The 24,913-nt window shown below is 53.2% G+C and overlaps 3 protein-coding genes across 9 annotated transcripts; 2 read left to right on the top strand and 1 right to left on the bottom strand.

The window, feature by feature from the left end:
- The first annotated feature begins 590 nt into the window (after nucleotides 1–590).
- Nucleotides 591–8,600, top strand: ATXN7L2 (ataxin 7-like 2). Its single transcript, XM_011968708.1, has 12 exons — nucleotides 591–656; nucleotides 1,159–1,336; nucleotides 1,880–1,945; nucleotides 2,327–2,431; nucleotides 2,828–3,038; nucleotides 3,430–3,620; nucleotides 4,188–4,270; nucleotides 4,652–4,905; nucleotides 5,759–5,957; nucleotides 6,102–6,223; nucleotides 6,754–7,549; nucleotides 8,384–8,600. The coding sequence occupies exons 3-12, from the start codon at nucleotides 1,909–1,911 to the stop codon at nucleotides 8,396–8,398; spliced, it is 2,013 nt and encodes a 670-aa protein (XP_011824098.1). The 5' UTR covers nucleotides 591–656; nucleotides 1,159–1,336; nucleotides 1,880–1,908; the 3' UTR covers nucleotides 8,399–8,600.
- Nucleotides 8,601–9,864: 1,264 nt separating this feature from the next.
- Nucleotides 9,865–16,197, top strand: LOC105530950 (cytochrome b561 domain-containing protein 1). 7 transcript variants are annotated; one of them, XM_011968706.1, is made up of 4 exons: nucleotides 9,908–10,110; nucleotides 10,343–10,446; nucleotides 10,937–10,974; nucleotides 11,544–16,197. In XM_011968706.1, exons 1-4 carry the CDS (start codon nucleotides 9,963–9,965, stop codon nucleotides 11,653–11,655), a joined length of 402 nt encoding a protein of 133 aa, XP_011824096.1. In that variant the 5' UTR covers nucleotides 9,908–9,962; the 3' UTR covers nucleotides 11,656–16,197. The 7 variants fall into 7 exon arrangements, with proteins under 7 accessions (XP_011824094.1, XP_011824093.1, XP_011824091.1 ...); XM_011968707.1 differs by having other exon boundaries at nucleotides 11,467–16,197; XM_011968704.1 differs by lacking the exon at nucleotides 10,343–10,446 and having other exon boundaries at nucleotides 9,865–9,977.
- A 6,096-nt stretch (nucleotides 16,198–22,293) lies between these two features.
- On the bottom strand, nucleotides 22,294–24,913 carry AMIGO1 (adhesion molecule with Ig-like domain 1). Its single transcript, XM_011968699.1, has 2 exons — nucleotides 24,888–24,913; nucleotides 22,294–24,470 (listed from the first exon to the last, which is right to left on the bottom strand). The coding sequence occupies exon 2, from the start codon at nucleotides 24,381–24,383 to the stop codon at nucleotides 22,902–22,904; it is 1,482 nt and encodes a 493-aa protein (XP_011824089.1). The 5' UTR covers nucleotides 24,384–24,470; nucleotides 24,888–24,913; the 3' UTR covers nucleotides 22,294–22,901.

The raw sequence follows: 24,913 nt of genomic DNA, 5'->3' as shown, positions 1-24,913 counted from the left end.
CGGCTCCCCGGCCCCCCAAACAAAGGACCCGCCGGGTCCTAGTGCCCGCCCGCTCCGTCACCTTCGCGCCTCCGGGTCCTAGCGCCGGCTTACCGCTTACAGCCCACCCTGCCCATCTCTGCCTCTGCCAGTCCCCAATACCTGCCCCCCACATAGGCTTGCCTTTATCTTTCTCCTTGCCTGCTGCCCCCCAGCTCGCGCCCCTCCTGCACCTGCCTCCGGCTTTCCCTGTCCGCAACAGTCTTCTCCACGTGTTTCCCACGCACCCCACTTCTGTGCCCCCTTCCTCACCCTCCTTGTTCCTTCGCCTTTTGCCCCACACCTCCTGCTCCTTTTCGGCATTTGCCTGCAGCTGCAGTGCTTTTAGACCCCCGCCCCCTCCGCGTTAGTTCGTCCGTCCATCCATCTATCCTCCCTCCCTCCCTCCATCCTTCGGTCCATCCATCCATGCCTCTAACCCACTGTCCTTTCCCAGGCCTCTTGCCCTGCCTCTTGGCTCTCTCCTCTGACTCTCACCTTCTCTAGGCCCCTGAGTGTCTTAGTGAGCGGGCCTACAGCCCCTTCTTCTGATCTTTGTCTTCTGGGCCCCAGGGAGCACCTGGCCTCGTGGCCTTTCGGGGTGACAGCAGGCATCACGCCCCTGAAGAAGTTTGCAAGTGAGAAGAGGTGGAGGAGGAGACTGCATGGAGGGGTCTCTAATGACACTTGTTCTCCTCTGAGACATCCGACTCCCAGTTTCGTTCTGTCCATCATTCCCCGCACTTGCATTTCACGGACTTAAGAGTGGGAGCTGCCCCTTGTCTCTTGCGTGCCTAACCCACCACCCCTCATAATCTGGATATTATATAAGATTGTCAACAATCTTCTCATCCTAGAAAGGAGCATATCTGTTAATGGGCATCAGAGATCAGACCTAAGCGGGAGCCCAGGCCACCCTGGGACTGCCCCATGCTGGGTGGGCAAGGATGGGGCCATTGTCAGGGTCTGGGTGCATTGAGAACCGGAAATGGAGTCAGACGGGTTTGGTGACTCAGAATTGATTTTTTTTTTTTCCAAGGGACAGGGAGGGGGCGTAGAGGAGGGAGGGGGGAGGAGAGAGGTAGGGGGATGGGGGAAAAGCTGCTTTGCACAGCTAAGATGTTTTTGTCATTAACCCAGAAACTGAGGTACAAGGGCAACCCCTGCCCAAAGCCCCTCTAAGAAGGGGAGGGACTTGCATAGCTGACCAAGGAGACTTTGAAGATGCTCAAGGACCAAAGACAGCAGTTTTTCTGCTCTGTGACCATCCTATCAGTGCAGGACCTGAGAAGCTGGGTGTAACTTTGACAATGCTATGGTAACCCAGGTGGAGCAAAATTGAATTCATGGGGGTGGGGACCTGGGAGAGTATCTATTTGGGATGCCACATAGTAGCAGAAAGGACCCATCTGAGAAATCTCAAGAAGAGACTCAGGGATAGAAAACTTCGTTAAGGACTGTTTCCCCTTTAAATGGGGAAGCAGGCCCAGAAAAGAGATGATATTTACCCACAGTCACCCAACTAGTTAGCAGTGGAGCCCTGAACTGCACCTTGAGGTGAAGGGTCCTATAAGAAAGGCGGATGGATTCTTCTTAGTGGGACCGTCTTAGTCCAGATGCAGCAGGTGAAGGAAGATGGGCATCTGAGAATGACCCACTGAAAGGTTCCCCAAGTGGTCCTCACACCAGGAGCTTGTCATGGAGTGTGGGGTTCATACTGTTGAGCTGCAGGCCCTGCTTGGGGCTTCTGGAAAGGGGACAACCTCTGGGTTGTCTTCTGGGAAGAACAGTCTCTGGTAAGGGGAGGCTGGAGACTCCCTAAAACTGGCCCTGAACCTTCTGAGCTGTGTTTCTCCTCTAGGGGCTGAGCTGGAGGAGAGTAGCAAAAACATGAAGAAGTTGGATGCCATGACCCTCATTAAAGAAGGTGGGAGTCGACACACATTAGGGCTGGGACCCAGGGCAGACAGGACCACGCTCCACTTTTCCACCACACTACAGGAGGTGGCTGCTTGAAGCAGCTGTCTGGGGACCCTCATTTTGATAGGTCTGAGTCGGCCGGTTGCTCTGGCTCCTGTGACCTGCTGTTGGAGATCGTAATCATAGGTGATTGCCCACTCACCTGAAAGCGCATACCCTTTGGGACTGCTTAGATTGAACTCTAGAAGCTGGGAGCATTCAGCATGGAGCTTGTTATGTCAGCGGGGAGGTGAAGTGCCCTCTGAGTGGTGGGATGGGAGTGTTCTCCGATCTTCCAGGGAAACCCTGGGATCCTCAGCCCCAGTGACATGGGCTTCTGTCATTGCAGACATGTCCATCTTCGGGCACTGCCCTGCCCATGATGACTTCTATTTGGTTGTGTGTAACCACTGCAGCCAAGTGGTGAAGCCTCAAGCTTTCCAGAAGCACTGCGGTGAGGGGAGCCCTAGGGAGGAGATAAAGGGACAGGGGAAGGTGGAGCATGGAACTCTGAGGACGGGGTCAGTCAGGAGGTCTCGTGGGGTAATGGAGGGTGGTGTTGAGGATAGGAAGGTCCTGGGGGTGGCTTCAGAGCATTGTGGGGAGTCGGATTATTGTTTGAACAAAATTCTAGCATCCAGTGGAGTTAAGGGAGGAGTTAAGAAGTTCAGGAAGCTAGGTCTTGAATTTTGAGTCTTAAAGGCTCAGATTCAAATGGGAAGGAGGCATGTTTACAATCTAATTTATGGAAACTCAGATTCTCTCATGTGAGTCTATGGACAGGGTTAGGTTGGGGAAGGAAGTGGTGATACCACTCACCTCGATTATTCTTTCCACCTCCTGGTGACAGAAAGAAGACACGGGCCCCTCAGCAAGCTTTATGCCCGGGCCCCACCCCCACCTCCAGCCCCTGCCAGCTCTCAGAAATGCCATGTAGTGAATGGGCAGGGCCCAGCTTGTAGGGCACCAGGTTCCACGAAAACCTCCTCCAGGGAGAAGGGCCAGGGGTCCCGGAGCCGTGGCCACCAGCCTCCTGAGAAGACCCAGAAGGACAACCTCTGGTAAGGAGAGGCTGGAGACTTTCTGAGACTGGCCCTGACCCTGACCCATGGATGGGTTGACATCAATACAGGCAGCCCTGGGTCGAGGCGTACTCCTCACAGCAGGAGGCAGCCACCCTGTCTGCGGCTTCCTTCCATATATTCCAGGGAAGATGGGGTCTCCTCTTCCCGTGTTTCACACCCCTGCTGGAGCCCACCCAAATTCCAGGGCTGGGAACGAGATGGCTCTGGGCTAGAGTCCAGGCCCCAGGCCTCCCCTCCCGTCCCCCAGCCAACCCCCTCTCTCTATGTGTAGCCTTTTCGTGCCTGTGGTGAATCTGGAGAAGATGTCCAGTCTCCCGAAGCCCGATGGACATGGAATCAGGGTGGCCCCACCCTCTGCTTTTCTCAGCCAGCCAGGGGGTCTCACCAAGGACTCCCCTGGAAAACCTCCCATGGCTCCGCCTTCTAAAGAACCTCCTGGCAGAGAGAACATGGAGATCATCCCCAGTGAGGGGTCCAGTCACTGGGCTGAAGGCACCCCTCCTGAAAAGGAGCCCAGTGGGACCAGGCTGCCCCCTAAAACCCACCGGAAGATGGCTCGTGAGTAGTTGTGGTCTTGGGGGTCCGGAATGTAGAGCGGGGACTCCTTTGGGCTGCTTTGTCCTTGGGCCAGATGAGGAGGAGGTCAGGTTTATGGGCCTGGCCATCACAGGTTGTAGGGTACAGGAGCCCTGTCACCTCTTGACCTGCTTGCTTCCCGGGAAGCTTCTCTCCATCCTGTGTCTCCTGATCAAGGCTGAGGGAGCCCATGCCCAGGAGGTGAAGTTCTTTCTCTCTTGTCTTGCCTAGATCCAGGGCACATCTCACAGCTGGCTTCTCTGGCATCCCAGATGCCCATGGCTGCTTTTGTTTCTTGATATATGTTGCCCTGCTTTGGGCTTGAAGTCCCAAAAGATGCATCTGAGATTGGGATAGGGATGGTTCTCACACCCAGCAAAGAGATGTCGATGCCCAGAGTTTCTCTGTAAGGTAGAGCCCCAGGCTGAGGGCTATAGGCTCTTCTGCCTTAGTACCAGTTCTTCTCAGGCCCTTGACAGGAAGCAGCCAGATCCTCCTGTGAACTCCTGGAAATGGTCTTGAGGTTCATTGGAACTGCTTTCCCCACAGGGAAGGAGTGCGACCTCAACAGGCAGTGTGGGGTAATAAATCCAGAGACCAAAAAGATCTGTACCCGCCTGCTGACCTGCAAGGTAACCCCCTTCCCACTGCACAATGAGGGAGGACAGCACAGGGCTTGCCCACTCCTTCCCTGGGCGAGGAGAGGAATGTCGATGTTACTGAAGATCCAGCTTAAGGGAAGGCGGTTAGGCCCACCCAAGGGAAGGGCAGATGGGGATGCCCCTCCTGGGCAGAAGGTGGGAACAGTGGGAAGGAGGGAGTTTCCAGATTCCTCCATCCCAAAGGAGGGTTTTGGCCTCATGGGGGAGTGAAACAAAGACACATGAACACAGCTGCAAATATGCCCACATCTCTCCCCACCCCCAAGCTTGCCCAGGCCAAAGCACCCTGCCGTCCCTCACCCCTGCTCAGTTCATACCTACTCCCCATCTCTCCACCCTGCTGTATTCCAGATCCACTCAGTACACCAGCGCCGGGAAGTCCAGGGCCGGGCCAAGGACTTTGACGTGCTGGTGGCAGAGCTGAAGGCCAGCTCCCGCAAAGGAGAGTCTCCCAAGGAGAAGAGCCCAGGGCGCAAGGAGCAAGTTCTCGAGCGCCCCTCCCAGGAGCTCCCCTCTTCAGTCCAGGTTGTGGCAGCGGTGGCTGCTCCCAGCAGCACCTTCTCTGTTCGTGCCAAGCAGACTTACCCATACTGTGCACTGCCCAGGTACGTCTAGAATCCAACCCCTACCTCACCTGGGGGTATTTGGCCCCTAAGCCATCAGGGGCCCCTGGAAACAGGCTCAGGGAGTGTACTGGAAGGTGCACTCACTCAGCCCTGAGTGTGGGGGGATTCCTGGGGCTCCTGACAGTGGTGTGGAAGCAGGAGACTCCCCTGTTCCCAACCAAGCATACCACAGCACCCCAGCCCCTCGGCAGCGTGCCAGATCCAACACTTGGGATATGAACATTTTCCGAGCTGCCTCCAACAGGCCGAAACTTGTCACTGGGGAGCTGAAAGGCCGAAAGGGTCACAGTCCCGGGCAAGGCAGCCCTGTGTGTATTCACTCACTTGCCCCTTCGTGTGCAGAGGCTACGCCGGACCCCAGGGAGAGCCTGACTTGCTGAAGGACACATACATGCATCTCTGCCCGTCACACAAGGGGCAGACACAAAACACAGGCTCAGCTCACAGACAGGCTCAGCTCACAGACAGGCTCACAGGAATATGTAATGCAAGAAGGGGGTTGAGCGAGTTGACTGGGCTGACCAGAGCTGGGTACAGTTTAATTGCGAAGATTTTCTGGAGGAAGTGGATCTACAGCAGATTATCCCCTGAGGAGGAAGGGCCTGGGAGGTGAAGGGGCTGAGGAGAGAATCCCTTGGGAGCGGTCTCTCTGTCTTTTACTCTGTGAGCTCTGTTGTTCCCTCCTGTCCTTCCCTTCCTTCTGTCCTCTTTTGATTGCCCTGCAGGGTGTCTGCACCAGTGCCCTGCTCTTTGAGCTTGGTGGGTTCAAGGATGCCCCTACTCTGACCCCACAATAGTCACATTCCCCTCACATCTCTTTTGGCCCTTACAGGTCCCGGGCCTCCTCCGAGAGTGAATTGGATGATGAAGGCCCCTGTGGTGGTGATGGGGACCCAGGCCTGTTCCCCTTCCCTATGCCCCGGGGTGGGGCCCAGGCATCCAGCGAGGAGAGTGAGGAGGAGGGGACATCTGACGACCTCCACCTACCCCCTGACTGCCATTATGCAACCCGGCCCCCACGGCCACAAGCGGTAAGGACCTGGGACAGGGTCCTAGGGAGGGGGTGGCCCAGCACTCCTGGCCCACAATACGGGGAAAAGAGGCCAGATCCTGTGTGCAGATGCCCTCCGTGCACCCCAGACCCTGCCAACTATGCACTGTCCTTCTGCCTTTAGTTCTGCACCTTTGGGAGCCGGCTGGTGAGCCCAGGATGCTATGTGTTTAGCCGCCGGCTGGACCGGTTCTGCTCAGCACTCAGCTCCATGCTGGAACGGCACCTCAGCTCACACATGTGGAAGTAAGTCTCTTGGGCCCAGAATGGAAGTTCTAGAATGGAAATTCCCAGGCTCCAGACATACCTGGACTTCAGAAGCCCTGATCCTTCCTGTATACCCATAGGTGTGCCTTGGCTGTTTGCCAGCAGAACCCTAGATAGGGAGTGGCATGAAAAGGAGGTGGGAAAACTTGGCAGCCTAGAGCTTGGCTAAGGCAGGGCATGGAATGGTGGTCTGGTGTTGAATCTAGACTCTCATCCATCACTTCCAGTACCTTTTGGGTAACTAGGGATAGGGGATGCCCAAACCAAGATTTAAAATGAAGTTCCTAGTGGGCTACCTCCTAGTTCGTATGTACTAGTTAATTCCTCTCCACAGGCACACCCGTGTCTTCTTCCTAACCCTCAGTTCCAGCATCTTCCAGCAGATGGCAGCAACTCTGGGGCTCTGCTGGCCATTTCTAGGTGGGGCAGAGAGACTGGAGTGTGTCTTGTGTTGGGAGAAGCTCTCTTGTTTGCTTGGCAGTCACAGTGGGGCCTTCTTTTTGCTGCAGGAAGATCCCACCAGCAGCTGAACCTCCAGCTCACCTTGTCAACTCCCCGTTATCTGCTCCCCTGAGCCCATCCTCTACAGGCACCTGCCCCCGCCTTCCAGGTCCACCCCCAAGACCTGCCTGCCCAGCCTCCACGCCCCCCACCAAGGACAGCCTTGTCCCCAGCTACCCTGCAGGCTCCCCCAGTGTGGCAGCTGCCTGTAGCCAGGCAGAGTGCATGGGCGGGAGCCAGGCTATCACCTCACCACTGCCTGCCAACACGCCATCCCCGTCCTTCAGCAAGCTGCCGCCTTCCAAGGCCAGCAAGTCATCCAAAGGCAAGGATGGGGTGGAGGTGGAGGCCCCTTCTCGAAAGCGGAAGTTATCCCCTGGCCCCACCACTCTTAAACGGACCTGCATCCTGGAGCCCACTGGAAAAGGCAAACCCTCTGGCTGTCGGGGCCTCTCGGCCAAAACTAAAACAGCCCTGAGCATGGGGCTTAACGGGACAATGGGGCCAAGAGTGAAGCGGGCAGGGCCCCTGGACTGTCGTGGTTCCCCTCATCAGCTCCCTACACCAGTCAAGGCTTCTCAGCTGGAGAACCGGGGAGCAGCTGGACACCCAGCCAAGGCCCTGCCAACCAACTGCCTCTCTGAGGAGGAGGTGGCCAAGAAGCGGAAAAACCTGGCCACTTACTGCCGGCCAGTGAAGGCCAAGCACTGTCAGGCTGGTGCCCCTGCTGATGTGGCCTGCTCTGTGCGCCGCAAGAAGCCAGGCCCGGCCCTGGCCTTTGAGGAGAAGTGCTCTACACTGAAGGTACCAGCCAGGCTCCCTGAAGATTGATGAGGGTGGGGCACACGGCAGGTACCTGATACAGAGAAGATGCTACATTGGTGTTTGTGCAGGGAAAGGGAGGAAGGGGAAGTTGAGAGAGAGTTCCTGGACTGTTTTCTTTAGGAAGAGGTAGGTCAGTTCTTAGCAAAGTGACTCCAGCTTTTGCCTGGTGAACCTTCCCCTATCCCTAACCCTTTCCCTTGGGCTGAGGAGATGCGGCACCCCTCCACCCCTGCTTTTGCTGTAATCGAAGGGCTACTTCTTTCTGAATTGGCTGTGACCCTCATTCCAGGTACTGGAGCTACCTCTGTTCCCTGAAGGAAAGGGAGTTTGAGTCCCTGGGTCACAGCCTAACATGCCGAGCAGCAAGGTGGGTGGGCTGGCCTCACTGGATTTTCCTCTGGGCATCAGGGCCTCAGAGGGCAGGCACACAACCCCATGTCCACTTATGCACATGTGCCCACCTCCAGGTGTGCAGGTGACAGGCAAGTTCTCCAGGGTTTCCAGTAAAGCCTGCAGCCAGTTTTATTTGCCTCTTCTGGTGGGAGCCCTGGCGTAGTGTGCCATGTGCTCTCCATATGATCTCTGCCAGGAGGTGGGACGGGGGTGCTCTCCTGGATTAGATGTGGGCCTAATCATAAACCCTGTGTATTCTCCAGCCTCACTACCCAGGCTGCCCACTACTTGCTCAGTTTTACTCACCCGGCCAGCAGAAGGAAACCAAGCTTTAGCCCTTGTAGTCCACACAGTTCACTGGGTAGGACAGCTGGTAGGCCCCCACCCTGACCCTTTCTCTCGCCTCTTGTCTTCCTGCAGTCAAAAACCCATTAACGAGAAAGTGCCTGCCCACTGCAACGGAGCCGCCAGCACCTCCTCCCCTCCAGATCCGGGCCCCAGGCTGCTGCCGCTTTTTATAACTTTATATTATTTTTTTTAAGAAAAAAAGCTCTTTAAAATACCTCAAGACTGTCTCCCTGTTCTGTTGCTGCTATGAAAATATAAAAACAGAAACATAGAAAAGGAAGGAAAAAAATAACAAAATGAGTGTCCTTACTGTCCCCAGCCCTACCCTGGGAGGCTGAGATGATAGGCAGCAAGACTCCAGCTCCCATAGCTTGCCTGCAAAAGTCTCCTATGCTCATTATTATTATTACTGTCATCTTCTCACTTTCAATAGTGTGAAAAATGTGTGGAGTTTGTGTCACTGGGGGAGTCTCTCCAGACAGGATGATGAGGCGTGTGGCTCTGAATGAGCAAGGCTTCCTGAGTCTTGACCCCAGAGACGACTGTGGTCCCATTGGGAAGAAAAACTTGAGAGGGGAAGCTGCACTTCTGGCTCTTCTCTAGGATCCTTGCCCTGAGGATCTGCGAATTGGCTTGTGACCCTTTTCTGGTCCTTCAGCAACCCTAGGCGTCCATCCCTCCCTGAATTATTGCCTGTTTTTCTTCAGCTGTTCCTGCTTTTCCCACCTCTTACCAGCAGCCTCATTTTCTCAGCCACTTAGGGAGCTTGAGCTGGGTTGGTCATTGCTGTTGGGATGTTCCTGTTTTCTATTGGACAGCCTTCCTTCCCGGCCTGTGGGTTTGCCTTTAAGGAAGGGGTAGAACCTTTCCCAGGGAGGCCTCCTTGGGTTGAACCACACCTTTTTTGGAGGCAGGAAGGGAAAAGGCATCATCACTTGCAGAACTGGTGGTGTGGGAGGCCACCGGAGTGTGGGAGGCCTTGGTCCTTCAGGATCACCTGGCTCCTCAGGGCTGAGCAGCTTGTGAGGAGGCGGCAGGGCTGGGAGTGCCCTAGTTATTCCATTTATCTCGCTGGGAACCACTCCCGTGCAGATGCGAGATGAGACTTGCATCTCTCTCCTTTGGTCCACCAGGTTCAAGGCACTATATTTTGGCCATGTCCTTTCCTAGTCTCCTTGCCTTTAGGCAGGGAGGAAGCTTGTTCCCTGAACAACACAGAAGGAGGTGACAGGAGACAGTGCACAGCCAGGGAAATCCAGTACTACTAGAAATCGGCTCCAAACGCTGGTTTCACGCTCTTGGTTCAGCGTACCAAGTGTGTGATTTGGGGTTTCACTGAAATCGTTTGCCACAAATGTATTTCCACAGGCTGCTTGGGATTTAGGCCCTTGTAGACAGACACACAGAAACAAATGAAGGTGGGCCGGGAACTGTTCAGTCCCCTTCTGCCTCCGGGCTCCCACGGGAGCGGGCCTCTCCGGGGCACTCGCGCTTCCCCCCCAGCCCCCAGAGGGCGCTGTGGGCCACTCCGTCGCACTGCCGGCGGCGTCCCGGGGGAGGAGCCTCTCCTGCAGCCGCCGCCGCCTCCGCGATCGCAAACCCGGAAGACGTGTTCGGGCAGCTGGAGTGTGCGAGCCCGCCGGCCACGGCCATGCAGCCCTTGGAGGTAGGTCTGGTTCCCGCTTCAGCTGGGGAGCCGAGACTGACCCGCTGGCTGCGGAGAGGCAGTGGGATCTTGGCGCACCTGGTAGCTTTGGGCTTCACCATCTTTCTGACAGCGCTGTCCCGTCCAGGAACCAGTGAGTGTGCGGGGCGGGGCTGCGGAAGGGGGCGGAGCGGAGATGCTGGAGGGGCAGCGCTTGGGAACGCCGGGAGACTTGGAGGAGGGACCCCAGCTGTAAAGGGGAGACAGAAACAGTGGAGGGATTTTGAGGGTCTGGTGGGGCGAGGTCCCAGGGATCCTGGAAGAATGGGGTTTGGGGTGCTGAGGGGGAAGGGCAGACGATTGAACAGACCGAACTACTTCCTCAGAAACAGGTCCCCTGATGGAGAATAGAAGTGAAGGAGGCCGGGCGCAGTGGGTCACGCCTGAAATCCCAGCACTTTGGGAGGCCGACGCGGGTGGATCACTTGAGGTCAGGAGTTCGAGACCAGCCTGGCCAACATGGTGAAACCCCGTCTCTACTAAGAACACAAAAATTAGCCAGGCATGATGGCGCGCGCCTGTACTTCCAGCTACTTGGGAGGCTGAGGGAGGAGAATCGCTTGAACCCGAGAAGTGGAGGCTGCAGTGAGCCGAGATTGCGCCACTGCACTCCAGCCTGTGCGACAGAGCGAGACTCCGTCTCAAAAAAACAAAAAACAAACAAAAAAGGCAGAGGACTGGGCTGCCAGCTAAGAGGTGCTGAACGGGGAACCCAGGCCAAACTGTTGTGTGTGGATAGGGAGGCCCTCTTGGTTGCTCACTCTGGGCCCCTTGGCTGCTCCACTTTGTCCTTAGTCCCTGTTCCCGATTAGGATTGGGGATGGTACTTTTCTCATGTGGCTAGATTCTTTGGGTTTCACCTAGCTACAGGGGCAAGAACAATGGTACCAAGCCCTCAGCCTGTTCTCTTTGATTCTTAGGTCTTTTCTCCTGGCACCCTGTATTCATGTCCTTGGCGGTGAGTTTGGGCATCTATCTGATTTGTTTGGGTATGCCTCACCTCATTCTGAAAGCACCCAGCTTTCAGAAAGCTCAGCCTTTCTAAGGTTAAGGCAGGTGGAGGAAACATCTAGGGTTCATTTTTCCCTGCAGCCTATGGGATTGGGAAACCTGGAGGGCTGGGCCATAGGCAGATGTCAGGTGGTTGAAAAGGGTGGGAGGGCATGGAAGATCTTTCTTTCTCCACTGGGGCCTGAAAGGAGAAGCGGGGAGAGGTGTTACCCAGTCATTTCCCGACTTGTCCCCAAAGTTCAGGGAGAAGTTTAACATTTGCTGTTCCACTGGTCAAGAAATGGGAGTCATTGTAGAGGTTGGGATGGGGAGGTGTCAACCTGAACGAGGAGATGTGCACTCGAGTGCTGATTCCCAGTTGTTCCCAGAAATGTTGAGCTGTGAGACTGGTGGTCCTGGTGGAACTTATTTAACCCTTACCCTTTGTCCTCTTTGTTAGGATGTATGAGAGCACCTCCTTTTTCTCAGGCCTCCAAGCCAGACATGAGGCTTACTGGCTTTCTCCTATGTTCACAGTTCTGCCTCTGCATGGCTGAAGCCATCCTACTCTTCTCACCTGAACACTCCCCGTTCTTCTTCTGCTCCCGAAAAGCACGGATCCGGCTCCACTGGGCAGGGCAGACCCTAGCCATCCTCTGTGCAGCTCTGGGCCTGGGCTTCATCATCTCCAGCAGGACCCGCAGTGAGCTGCCTCATCTGGTGTCCTGGCACAGCTGGGTGGGAGCCCTGACACTGCTGGCCACTGGTGTCCAGGCACTGTGTGGGCTCTGCCTCCTTTGTCCCCGGGCAGCCAGGGTCTCGAGGGTGGCTCGCCTCAAGCTCTACCATCTGACGTGTGGACTGGTGGTCTACCTGATGGCTACAGTGACGGTGCTTCTGGGCATGTACTCAGTATGGTTCCAGGCCCAGATCAAAGGTGCAGCCTGGTACCTGTGCCTGGCACTGCCCGTCTATCCAGCCCTGGTGATCATGCACCAGATCTCCAGATCTTACTTGCCGAGGAAGAAAATGGAAATGTGAGTTCCTGCGAACTCTTAATCTGGGTGGGACACTTGCCTTGAACATCATGGTTCATTCGGTGATCTATAAGGGATCTATTTCAGAAGTGATCAGGTTTTTGCACTTCTTGGCTGGTTCAGGGACTGCAGAAACCAAAGCTGCTGTTGAGGAATAATTCAGTGGGTCAGAATGGGAAAATGTACAGGGTATGACTGGAAGGTGATGGAGAGCCTGATCCTGAAGCCTCTACTTGATGAGAGACAGAGTTTTGGGTGGTGATAGTGATGTCCTGGTGGTCATTTCTTGCTTGTGTGCCTGATGAAAAATTGGGTTCCCATAAGTAATGAATGGCATCCATGGATATTTGGGTTACTTTTAAGAAAGCAGTGTGATGTAGTGGAGAGAGCCCATGGGTCTTATTTATGGGATATGGTCCTGTTAGGCTCTGTTGTACAACCTTAGGTATGTTCCATATCTAAGGACCTCCGTTTCTTCATCTGTGAAATGTTTCTAAACAGTCTCTTAAGTTCCTTCCTTCTCTAATACTCGGCATCTGTCAGGTCGATGTCTCAGAACACCCTCCCAGCCGTGGACCATGTGGACCACTTAGCAGACTCGGGGTAGTTCTTTACTCTCTCTTTACTCCCCTGGAGGGACAGCTCTGCCCTTGAGGCCCTTCAGAAATTTGTGCTGATTTGGTCCCTGTGCCAGGGCACAGGGGGTCAGGCGCTGTGGAGAGAAGGGACTCAGGTGAGTGTCTTCTGGACTCTAAGACAGTAAATGCACTAAAGTCACTTTAAAGCTTTTGGAGAAGCAGGAGGGCATTGACTTAACCAAGCTGAAGGCTCCTGGCTGGGCTGCCTAGCGCAGCTGAGATCTCCCTTCAGCCCACCTCAGGATCTGGGCTTGAGGGCTGCAGGGCCTGCGTGTGCTCCCTCCCTGAAATCACTTCTTAGAGCAAAGGAGCCCTGGGCATCTCATGCTTTGCCCTTCTTAGGGCTCAGGTTCTTGCCTTAGCACATAGCTTCTGGGCACTTTTTGAAGCTTTTCATAAGGGCCAAGGAAGTGGGGCAGGGCTTTTCTGATCCAAAGAAAACAAAGTTTCTCTGGTTCCCCCTCTTCCCTTGTTATCTAAGCTTTCCTCACTTGTCATCTCTTGCCAGCTCTTAGGTCCAAGAGGGGGCTGAGTTTGGTGCCAGCTGGCAAATGAGGGCTGGGCTGTCTTCCCTACAGAGACCACCACCCTCCTTGCTGCAGCTGAAAGTAGTTCCCCAGACTGCCCTCGGTGGTGAGGACTGGATGCTAGACTGCTTAGTTGTGGTCTGGCTCAGTTGAGAAGATGGGACCTTCCTAGATCATGGCAAGGCCTGACAACAGCTGAGCCAGGAAAGTGCTGCTGAGGCAGGTAGACATAGCTCACAGGGAACTCTGGGAAGCCTGGGGTGTAGGCGCTGGAGCTCCAGTTCCCGGGAGCAGGGGCAGGTGTTCCTAGATGTTAGTGTTGTGGATGTCCTGGGTCTTTTGAAGATTCAGGTCCTCCTCTCCGGGTAGCTCAGAAGTAAGGAGGTTGGTTTGATTCAATAGTACAAGAATGGGGACAGCAAGGGCAGAAGTGTCCTCTCCATGTACCTCATTATGCCCCTACTGGGGGAGATTGCCTCTCCCAGGACAAGCATCTAAAGGAGGCCCCTGCTGTGCAGAAGGGTATTGTCCCTGTCTCTTTCATTGTCCTCCCTCCTCTCAAACTCTCAGTGTGGTGTGAACTCGGCAGAAACGGTTACTGGGGCTGCATGGAGAATCTCACCTGCGTTGATTTTGATCCAGGGACTGCATCTCCTCTTTCCTCATCACAGCCAGCGCTGAGGGGCTCACTCTACCTGCCACAGGGTAGGAGGGCCAGGCAAAGTTCACCAGCTTGCTCTGAGAGCAAGCAGGCAGTGCCGTAAAGCCTGAGCCTGCCTGAGGTGCTGCCTCCTCCCAGGTGGTGCGGGGGTTGGTGGGCGGGCGGGCAGGCGTGCTGACAGCCGGCAGTTTGCGTGGGCTGTGCCATCTGATGTCTATTCCCAGCCCTGGGAGGAAGGGGGAGTCATTTATATTCTGCAGGAGGAAGGGGCCCCAGCTGTCGCCTTTCTGACCAGCAGGCCTGTAGGGCAGGGGCACAGAGCAGAGAGGAGGGCACAGGTGGTCTCCTGCTTAGCCTGGTCTGACTGCAGTGTAGGGAATAGGTCACCAGGAGGAGCCCTTATCCTGGCAGGCCGGATTGCAGAGGGACTTCCCTCCCCCTTCTTTCCATTTCTCCCTTCATCACCACCTGCCCTCACATCCTGGGGCAGCAGCTGGACAGCCATTAGACCTCAGTGCCAGGGCACTCTTCCTCCAGCTGGGATCTCAGTGGCTCCCAGCTGCATGGCCTCCTGCTTGTGTGTTCCCTCCTCCACCATCCTCTGTTCCCCGCACCTCCCTTATTCTCATGTCTGGGGTATTCACTTGGCTCCTCAGCAAGGAAGGAAACGCCTTGGAGGAGAAGCACATGGTTGCCCTTTTGTCCTTGCTCCCTGGCTAAGGAAAGCTGCTAGTGGTCAGCCTGTTTTGCCTTTTTTTATAAAAAAAAAAGCCAGGGCAGCGTGCTTAGATTTAAAACATTTGAATGTCATTTGCACACATTTTCATATCAAGCTAAGTCCTGATTCCAAATTTGATTATATTCCAAATTTGATTATATTCCAAGTTTGATTATATTCAGATTCAACCTTGAGGACATTAGAAATATAGATGGCTTCTGTATCCAAATCTGAATGGAAATGAGATTACCCTTCTGGGTTCAGATACCCCCCCCAAGCCTGCGTCTTTCCTGTAACCACCCCTCCTCTGAGCCCCATCATGGCTGGGGTTGGTGTGGAATGGGAGGAGCTCTGTGTCTGGGGAAGTCCTCCAGCCTCACCTTCTTGGCTCTTAAGTGGTAGGCTGTTACCACTTGCCATTCTGGGCCTCCTCTCTCCCCACCCTTTCACAAGGCAGGCTGCCCTTCGCACTCACTGGCCCATCCCTTCTTTCTCATCGTCCCACCCTTCCACCCCCGTGCATGGCTGCTGTAGGTCTGGTTTTTTTTTTAAGACGGAGTCACACTCTGCCGCCAGGCTGGAGTGCAATGGCACGATCTTGGCTCACTGCAACCTCTGCCTCCCAGGTTCAAGCGATTCTCCTGCCTCAGCGTCCCGAGTAGCTGGGACTACAAGTGCGCACCACCACAACCAGCTACTTTTTGTATTTTTAGTAGAGACGGGATTTCACTATGTTGGCCAGGATGGTCTTGATCTCTTGACCTCATGATCTGCCCACATCAGCCTTCCAAACTGCTGAGATTACAGGCGTGAGCCACTGTGCCTAGCCAGGTCTTGTTTTTAAAACCTCACTGTGGGAGATTTAGGCATCCTCCCTGAGCCAGCTGGCTGCTGTGCCAAAGCGTGTTCAGAGTTAATAATAATCATTAGCTGAATGGTGCTGGAGCCTTTCAGCTTCAGATCTCTAAGCACTTGCAGGCTGAGTCAGTCAGCCCTCACCTTCCCCCTCTTCCTGGGCTGCAGAGTGTAACAGAATGGGGAGGCACTGTGGAAGGATGTCAGGAATCTTGCTGGTAGCCACGCCTTGCACTGTCGTCTGGGAGTGGGCACTGTGTCCTCTCAGTGAACTAATAAGACTTGCACCTGACAAAGGTCAAGATATGTAGGGAACACAGTATATGCTAGGCTGAGACCTATGGTGGTGGCAGGGATGGCTGCTGAGCCTAACTTCTAGTACTCCTGGCCTTCCTTCTGTTTACCTGTCTTGGCCTCCAGGGGGCACCCCTGGTCTTGATGCCTCAAACCCAGCATTTCTGGGTCCCCTCTGCAAGCTTAGAGAGCAGGGAGGCTTCTGGTAGTGCTCCTGATGCTCCTGTGTCTGGTTGGCACAAAGACCCTGTGTAACATGAAATGAAAGGTGCATCGGCTTAGGGGCTGGGAAACCTGCAGTATGGGTTTACTCCGTCCCTATCACTAGTGTGGCTGTGGGCAAACCACTTATTGCCTGACCTACCTCACAGGGATGTTGTGAGGATTTGATGAGACAATGAATGTTAATAGGAATTGGAAAATTCAAAGCATTAAACACATGTAAACAGGTGGTATTATTATGTTCTTGTCCTTCTCTTTCACTGAGCCAGGCTTTGGGCTTTATGCTTCTTAGGCAATAAACAGTTACGGATAATGACAGTTAGGGGATCTAAGTCTCAGAGACTTGTTCTGCAATCATAAGAAAACATGGACACATTTCTTCCTTCCAGATGCAAGGTCAGCTCTTACCAACTCCTGCCAGAAATGCCACCAAGGCCATGACTAGTGAAGTTTGCCGTAAGTGCTGCCTACCTGGTGTTCTCAAATCACAGGGCAGACTGCAGATCTCGGAGTCAGTATAGTTGCTCCCTAGGTCCAGCCTGAAGTTCCTGGAGCTGGTCTTCATCGGGAGCTGTAGGTCCCAAGTCTATCTAAATCTCTCCTAATTCTGACCTTCTGAGGGAAAAGTGGGGTGGACAAGCTAGGAAGGGAGGAGCAACTGGAACAAACAGCATCACCACAGACCCTGTTTCCCGAAGCCACAGAATGAGCAACACTTGCCTCAGGCATTGGAGATGCAGAGCAGGGACCTTTGGCTTCTGGGGGTCCACAGCCTGGTTTCCCTTTTCCCCCATTTCAGGCTCTTGGAGTAGGATCAGTCCCCTCCTCCTCCAAGTGCTTTATTGGCATTCACACACCCGCACACACACACACTGAAAGCAGTTCTGTTTAAATTTTAAATTGGGGAAGGATACTTTCCATTCCATTTGTCTGAGAGCAGCCAGCAGTCTGCCTGGAGTGGATGCAAAGAAGCAGGAACAACAGCAGTGCAGAGGCTTGAATATTCGTTTTTTATCTTAATTGTTTTTTCTGTCCTGGGATCCAGGAATGAAACACTAGCCAGGCATTGTGTGCAGAGCCTCAGCAGTTCTCACCAGCACTGCACAGAGAAGACAAGCTGAAAAGAACTGCCCTGGAGGGTGGTTTGAAGTAGCCCATCTCCAGCATGGTGCTGGGCCTAACCCCTTCATATAGGCAGAAATTACCTCCAGTGAGGGGACCTTCCCCCTACCCACCCTCTCAGGAGACTTGACTAGTCACCACATGCATCACAGAATAACAATCTCAGTTTATAATCCACCTGCTATTGTTAGGATTTCCCAGACGAGTTTTTGACCTCTGTTGGAAGCAGATTAAGGAACGACTTCAGGCTATTCAATGGTATCTGAGGAGTCAACTCTGTCTCACTGAATATACATGAGTGGACCCCTAGCATCCCTATCTTTAAAGCAGATACCCAGTTATCTCATGGTGCTTTCTAAGGATGCTCAGTTCTGCTCAGGCCCCACAAAAGCAAACTACGACCAAGTGAGGGAGCAGTGGGAGGTGAGGGAAATGCAGCACAAAGTACAATCCAACTGCAGTACTTGCCAACCTGTATTTTTGCACACATGGACACACACACTGGCCTTGGCGTGACTCCTGCCTAATGTATGCCAGTCTCACCTAATGTATGCCAGTGCCGAAGGGCATCCAGAAGTCCCACCACAGGGCTCCACATCCTGGCTCACTGCAGGTTGGTTCTCTCAGGCCATGGTTCCAACCAGGGAGAGTAAACAAGCTGACTAGATTGGAGGCCTCAGGGCAGGTCTAGGTGTCTTCACTATTTTGCATTTTCCACCTGAGAGTGTAGAAGCCTGATGAAGGGGTTTGACTGGCAGCTGCTTTAGCCTTCCTCTCTCAAGCCCCAGGAGAGGAAGCATCCAGCACAGGCTTACTGTGGCTAGACCAGAAAAGCCAACCATCCCACTGCAGGGGCCTGAGCCTTTTCTGCTATGTGGGTGGGGAAAGTGAAGCTTCCCCACTGGTTTCCTGGGAGACACAAGATAAGTGGTGCAAGAAGTGCAAGTGCAGAAAGGGAAGGAGTTGAGAGATTGTGGGGAAGAGAGGCCAGGCTAACCAATGCACTGAACTCGTATCTATTCTCAAAGAAAACTGTCATATTAGCCTCCTCCCTCCCCGCAAGTGCTACCTAAGAGTAGCCAGGGTAAGTGCTGCAAGGCATGGCAGACAAAATTGCATATCTTGGCCAGAATCTAAGGAACTTCTTGTGGCTTGGGGGAGGTGATGGGGAGGTGGTGAGGATGTAGGTGGTGGGTGGGTGGGGGGTGTTGAAGAGATGCAGCCATGGACGTCCTTGGGCTTGGCACAGGCCAAAACAGAAGAGAGAACTCCAAGTAGTTCTCATCAGACTTGCTCTCCTTATCGGCTTCATTCCGTTGGCCAGACTGTCAGCCACAGAAAAACTGCTTTGCAGATGAAAAACTATATAAATGCAGAGTATGGGAGTGCTCTGACATCAACAGCTGTCATTTCACTGACTGCCAAAGTTGACTTGTCTGATGTGGCTGGTTGTGCAGTAGCTCCACCCCTCATCACCTTGATTGTTCCTCCTGAAGTGAAAAACAACTTTCCAAATAGAGGAGAGCTGCCCTTCAGTCAAGACTTTAGGTAAGTATTCAAATTCGGATTCTTTCCATTTTTTTCCTTGTATCATTTCCTCTCCCCCCCTGGAATCTGCCATGACAACCCTCTTCTAGAATCACCAAGAGAGTAGCCAAAGAATCAGCATGGTTAAGAGTTGAGAATCCAGTCCAACTTCTGGTAGGCTGAATCTGCACCAAAACGTAGGGACTGCATTTTTCTGTTCCACGCAATGCCTAGGACACACTAAACCTGTCAAGGAAGATTAACCTGCCCATTAGGTGAATATACTTTTAGCCTAAGATGGCTACCATTTACAACATGAAAATACTGATAATAAAAAATTCTGTGAAAGTGAGCTGCTCCCCACCATTTTTAAAAACCCAATCCAAGCATTTTTTCCATGGTACGGTCAGTAGGCTTGATCCAGACTTTTAAGAGAACTCTGCAAGGGTGGCAACCCTCTGCCCTAGGGATCCAGGAAAACTTCATTACCTACAAGCCTCAGCGAGCATCAAGTCATGGGATTTCTAAACTCTAAAGCTTCAGTGACATTTGAGAATCTTATCTTAGGGGTCAGCAAACTATGGTCTGTTGGTCAAACCAGCCCATTGCCTGGTTTTATGTGGCCTGTGAGCTAATAATAGTTTATATATTTTTTAATGGTTGGAAAAACTCAAAAGGCATGTTAAAATTATATGAAATTCAAGTTTCAATGTCCATAAGTCAAATCTTTTTTGGACCAGAGCCACAGTCATTCATTTTTGTCCTGTCTGTGACTACACTCAGGCTATAGCAGCATAGTTGAGTTGTAACAGAGACTGTGTGGTCTGCAGAGCCTCAAGTATTTACTATCTGGCTCGTTAGAGAAAATGTTTGCTGACCCCTGGTCCATCTTAATGCCTAGATGTGTATTTCACCCATGTCCGTACAATAGCACTTAAAAGATTTTCTTCCTAGATAGACCACACCCTTCTGAGGTACAGTGAACCCCACCCACAGGCTGAAAAAATAAACCAGTCAGATTGTGCCAGAACAGAGACTCAAGCCAGGTTTAATGATCATTGTCTAGTTTTCAGAGCCCAGAGGCTCCAAGATTTGCCAGCCTAGGTGTACACAAGTGGGAGGAATGGGGTCTTGGACACGGGAGGCCTGCTTGCTTTGTCAGCAGAGCTACGAGGAAGTACAGAGGTAAGAACACACAGAAAACTGGATCCATCTGCTTTGCTCTCCCCAGCTAGGGTGTACCTTCTCCTGGCCCCTTCCTTGGGCCCCATAAATACAAAAAAAAAAAATCACAAATAATTACACAGACAGATTGTAGAGCCCTGTCATACTCTGTCTCCAGGGACACCTGCTTCCTGGGAGACATGTCTGGTTTATGGGTGCGGGGTAGGGTGAGAGGAGGTGATCTCTCGGCCTTTTCTTATACCCACACCTGGCAGTTTTCAACACAGGGTTCTAGTGAGCTTACATATGGTGATTACTCAATTCTCCAATTAAAAAGCTACCTTTGGGTTCTATCACCTGAAACCACGGGAAGAAGCTAATCAAATCTCTTGGTAGGGCAGCCAGGTACATCTACCAGGTGTCTCAAACTCAAGGCCCAACTAGTGAATATAGTCAGGAGACAAGAGCCACAGGGCCTTTTCTCATTTCCTAAACTGGGTAGGAATTATGAAGAAAACGGCCCTCCTAGTCCTCAGGAGCTCCATCACGATGCCCCAGAAGGCCTGCTTCATTTAACGCTCACTTTAAAGATCTTCAGAGCCCTAGATGGTGCCAAGTGGGGAGACTGCAGCATGGAGATGAGATTTTCACAGATTTCCTGATGAGTCTGAGGAGGGAGTCCTGGTTCCTATAGCTCCAGTAACAAAATTCTCAGGAGTCTCTGGAATAAATCAAGACAACTTTTCTCTCCTGAGGACAGTTAACAGGAAGAGCAGCTCACAGCTGCTTAGCCCCTTGCCAGTTTCCTTCTGAGTCCTTCAATGACCTAGTTCTATCTTAATTGCTCATATATTGCTCATATATATAGTCTTTAAGGGAGGTTTCTGAGGAGTCTCCTGAGACTCAGGAGTCCTTCCTGAGAAGAGCCAGGTAGCTCCTCACCACCTCTTCTTCCAAGGTCTTCAACCCATGGTTCTTCTAACTCCAGCCTGGGCAGAAAAGTGATTCAGTGCCATGGAAATGTGGGTGAAGCTTCAGGGAGTTCAGAAATTAAAATACAGGAGTGTGTATTTGAAGAGCCTGGCATGGTCACTGTCTCTTCTAAAGGGGAATACAATTGTGTGCATGAAGTTGTGCACATTGGTGGAGACCATTCTGAGAGTGGCGTTAATGGGGACTACAGATTCACTGTCCTGGTGGAAGTCAAGGTGCTGGTGTGCATGCATACCTATAAGCATGCATACCTATGAGCATGCAGGTACTTGAGGGAAATGCTGCACCTCTCTCTCAGCAAAACTAGGTTACTAATAAAGGATGGACAGCAGTCTTGAGTTCCCAGGACCCAGACAAGGGGAAGATGTTGAGTCCCCTTCCCCAATCTTAATGGGAAGCTTAACAGGCCCTCCAAGCCCCTTACCCACAGGTAAATGACACCTCTTAGAACGTAAAAAGAGGTCAGAAATCTAGAGGATCTGGAGAACTTCCAATGGACCGGAAACGTGGGAGAGAAGAGACACTAAGAAAAACCAACATCAGAGAACATTTTCACCTTCGCCCTGCTCATCCCCCGCCAAAGCTCAGAGCAGCCACTCCCAGGGTATGCAGTATAGTCAAAGGGAAAAGTTAAAGGGATCAGTCATCTCCATACTCAAAGTATTCTGCAACCTTGGATGGAATGGAATGTTGAGCTCATTCTTCTTAAGTTCCTCTGGCCTGACAACCACAACTGCAAAGACCTCTCGATGGAGGAATGGGGTGGCAGAACTCCCCTTCTGAAAGTTTAGTACTCCTGATTATCTCTGCTTCAGGATTGCCTGGAATCTGTGGAGAGGGCAGAACTCTAAGCTGCACTCCAAATTGCCATTCTGGGGTAGAGACTACCCAATTCCAGCCCTTCCGATGTCAAAACCCCATGCTTTGACTTTGCAGCAGAGGTGATATCTCTGAGAGGAGCAAGACAACCTTGTCCACATAGAGGAGATATATACTGGATTTTCTCTATCGCCAAGCCTACTCTTAGCCAGCTGGGGCCAGGCTTTCCTGGACTCCTCCCCTTACAGAGCAGCATATTAGGGAAAATTCAGAATCCCACCTGAGCTTGATAAGGAGACTGGATGAAGAGATGGTATACATTGAGAATCAGGTCCAGCTGGATGCTACATAATAGAGGCTGATTTACCTTCATCCTTCTAGCGTGAAGTGGGCCCATGTACCATGTCTGTGGCAGGCATCCATAAAAGCTCTACCTTCAGCAGCCCCCACTCTGGCCTGACACACAGATGCTGGGAATCAAATACTAACCAAGGGTTTCACCAACCAGGGAATTAGCCTATCTGGAGTTCACCCCCCCATCTACAAGTTTCGTGCCAGCACCGATGCTGTGACATGGACCCTTCAGTTCGTGCTGTACCCCTCTGTGCTACTGGTCCCAGGACGAGGCACAGATAGCACATCCCACACTGCTGTCATAACTAACAGGCAGCAGGCCAGGCTCCTGCGAAGATCCATCCACCCAGGGCTCATCAGGAAAGAGGAAGGCTTTAATGGAAAGTCTTACAACAGCTTTGGGGAAGTGTTACCGATTGAGGTCTCAGCCTTTTCCTGACTCGTTTTCCAAAGGTTTTCAATTTCCCCAGCTGTGAAGTTTGACTTCCTAAACAAAGAAGATACTACAGCTTTTCCCCAGTGTGGCTCCTGTGGAAGCTCCCCCAACACACACAACATCACAGGTGTGGGTGGGCAGAGATAGAAAAAATTTTTTTTTTCTGAATGTTTTTCTCTTAAGGAGCTAGGGATGACCTCATGAAAGTTTAGGGAATCTGCTCTTCCCCTCACTCCTTCCTCAATCCCATCCAACTCAGACATGTTTCTCTTCCTCTACCACACTGAGAATTGGCAGGGCTTTGGGTACGGGTGTAGCATTTGCCTGAGGATTAATATACCCCCATTTGAAAATCGTGGCAGCCACACCCTGTTTGGGGTCTTGCTCTCTGTTGTACCTGGGACCAATTCCCTTGAGGTCAGGAGGAACCCATTCCCTTGGGCAGCCAGCCCTCTCTTCCATCCCCTCATATCCTTCAGGGGTGCATTACCTCTCCTGGGGCAGAATCTCCCCACCAACCCATCCTGCTCACACCACAATGGGCGTATCAGAGAAGACCGAGCTGACTGATTCCGGATCCGACATCCTCCGTTGGCCCTTGCCTGTGGCCTCAGGCACTGGCAGCGTGTTGCCTGGCTTGAGCTTGCCGTTTTGACCCTGCCCAGGTCCAGCAGGTTCCAGGAAAGCCACCCGCCGGTCAAAACCATCATCTTTGTCCCCACCAGCCATAGGATCATGGTTGGGTGTGGTACTAAGCATGGAAGAGCTGAGGCTGTCTCCTTGATGGCTGGAAGGCTTCTCTACACCCCGGCACCAGCAGCGGCAAGGGGTGAGGTATAGGTATATGAGGACCAGGACCACACTAAGGATACAGCCCACTAGGGTGGTATAGGCTGTGTTGAGGGTGTCATGGTGTCCGTGCAAGGTGAAATTGTGCACTTTCAATTCCACAGACAGTGTCTCATTGAAAGTCTCTCCCATGGCATAGCAGGTGTACACACCACCGTCCTCGACCTGCACCTGCTGGAAAAGAAGACTGCCATCCTTAGACACACTCACCGTGCCATTGGTCACCTCATCTAGCACCCGTTCATTACTTGGTGTCACCCACACCTTGGTCATCCCTTGCTGCTTGGTGTCACACTTGATGATCAAGGTGTCACCCAGGTGGGCCTCCCAGGCACGCTCCTTGTACTCGCCACAGTTGAGGAAACTCAGGTTGAAGACATTGTGCAGCTTCTTGGAGTTCATGCAGTACAGATCCTCTTGAAAGTCCATCACGGAGCTCAGCTGCCGATACTGCCAGTGTGAAAAAAGCTGGTAGAGCTCACAGTCGCAGTTCAGGGGGTTGTTATGTAGGTACAGCCCATTCTTGATCCAGGCCGGCAGCTTCTGCAGGTCAGGCAGTGGCAAGTTCTTCAGCTTGTTAGAAGAGAGATCCAGGAGCGTCAGTTTGGGTAGCTTGGCTCCTTCCTTGACCAGTTCCAGAGGGAAGCGAGAGATCTGGTTCTGGCTCAAGTAGAGTTTCTGCAGCTGGGCCATGTCGTCGAAGGCGCACCGGTCCACCGCCATGATGTGGTTATTGTAGAGCAGCAGCACCTCCAGCACTTGCAGGTCACTGAACAGGAACTCATCCAGTGTACGCAGCTGGTTGGAGGAGAGGTCCAGGTAGCGCAGGTTGGGTACGGGGGAAAAGGCCTCAGAGGAGATGAAGTTCAGGTGGTTGTGGCTCAGCAGCAGGGAGTGCAGTTGAGTCAGGCGCGTGGGGGTCCACTCGGCCCGCAGGCGGCTCAGGTTGTTGTGGCTGAGGTCCAGTAGTGCTGTGTAACTGGGCAAGGAATGGGGCACATTGGGCAGCTGCTGCTTGGAGCAGCTGAGGATGTTGCTGGCGCACAAGCAGGCGGCAGGACAGCTAACCACGGCTCGGCCAGCTCTGGCCACCTCAAAAAGCAGCAGGGACAAGGATGGCAGCAGGAGCCAGAGGCCTCTCGGGTCACGGTGCGGGTGCATAGTGTCACTGGAGTGGGCGAGGAAGGCCACAAGGAAGATCTGGGAGGAGGTCACCCGGGCATGTTCTGGTGGGGTACAGAAGGGTCACTTGAGAGAAAGAGGATGGGTTTGTGGTCACCAAGGACTCCAGAGGAAAGGACACCCTCTCCCACTTCCCCTCCCACTCTTACCTCCACCCCCTTTGGGCTAGGAAAGAGATGCTGGGTAGTTTCCAGGCACTGTGCAGGCAGTGGGATGTAAATATCGGCCAAAGAGGAGGTGGCCCGAGGGCCTACTGGGCTGGGGTGACAGGGGTGCAGGCTGCAGGTATGTACAGGATGGAAGGGACTGCTGGGAGTCACAGGGATGGCACGGGCAGGGTTTGGAGGTGGGGTCGGCGTGCCTTTTGGGAGGAGCTGAGGGAAGGTCAACAGGGCATCGGGCTGGGTAGGACGCGTCCGGTCGGGGTTGAGGGTCCCCGGGCCTGTAGGGGCGGGCTCCCCCCGGGATCACCGGTCACTGCACCTGCTCGGCGAGGACGTGTCTCAGCC

This window comes from Mandrillus leucophaeus, unplaced genomic scaffold, assembly GCF_000951045.1.
Source record: "Mandrillus leucophaeus isolate KB7577 unplaced genomic scaffold, Mleu.le_1.0 Scaffold857, whole genome shotgun sequence".
Lineage (NCBI taxonomy): Eukaryota > Metazoa > Chordata > Mammalia > Primates > Cercopithecidae > Mandrillus > Mandrillus leucophaeus.
This window is presented reverse-complemented; position numbering and strand designations above follow the sequence as displayed.

Coding starts and splice junctions, on each gene's coding strand:
- ATXN7L2 (XM_011968708.1), top strand. CDS start 1,909: ATGAAGAAGTTGGATGCCATGACCCTCATTAAAGAAG. Junction 1,946..2,326: donor CATGACCCTCATTAAAGAAG/GTGGGAGTCGAC, acceptor CTGTCATTGCAG/ACATGTCCATCTTCGGGCAC. Junction 4,271..4,651: donor CCCGCCTGCTGACCTGCAAG/GTAACCCCCTTC, acceptor GCTGTATTCCAG/ATCCACTCAGTACACCAGCG.
- LOC105530950 (XM_011968700.1), top strand. CDS start 9,963: ATGCAGCCCTTGGAGGTAGGTCTGGTTCCCGCTTCAGCTGGGGAGCCG. Junction 10,111..10,342: donor GCTGTCCCGTCCAGGAACCA/GTGAGTGTGCGG, acceptor CTACTTCCTCAG/AAACAGGTCCCCTGATGGAG. Junction 10,447..11,543: donor ACGCGGGTGGATCACTTGAG/GTCAGGAGTTCG, acceptor CTATGTTCACAG/TTCTGCCTCTGCATGGCTGA.
- AMIGO1 (XM_011968699.1), bottom strand. CDS start 24,383: ATGCACCCGCACCGTGACCCGAGAGGCCTCTGGCTCCTGCTGCCATCC.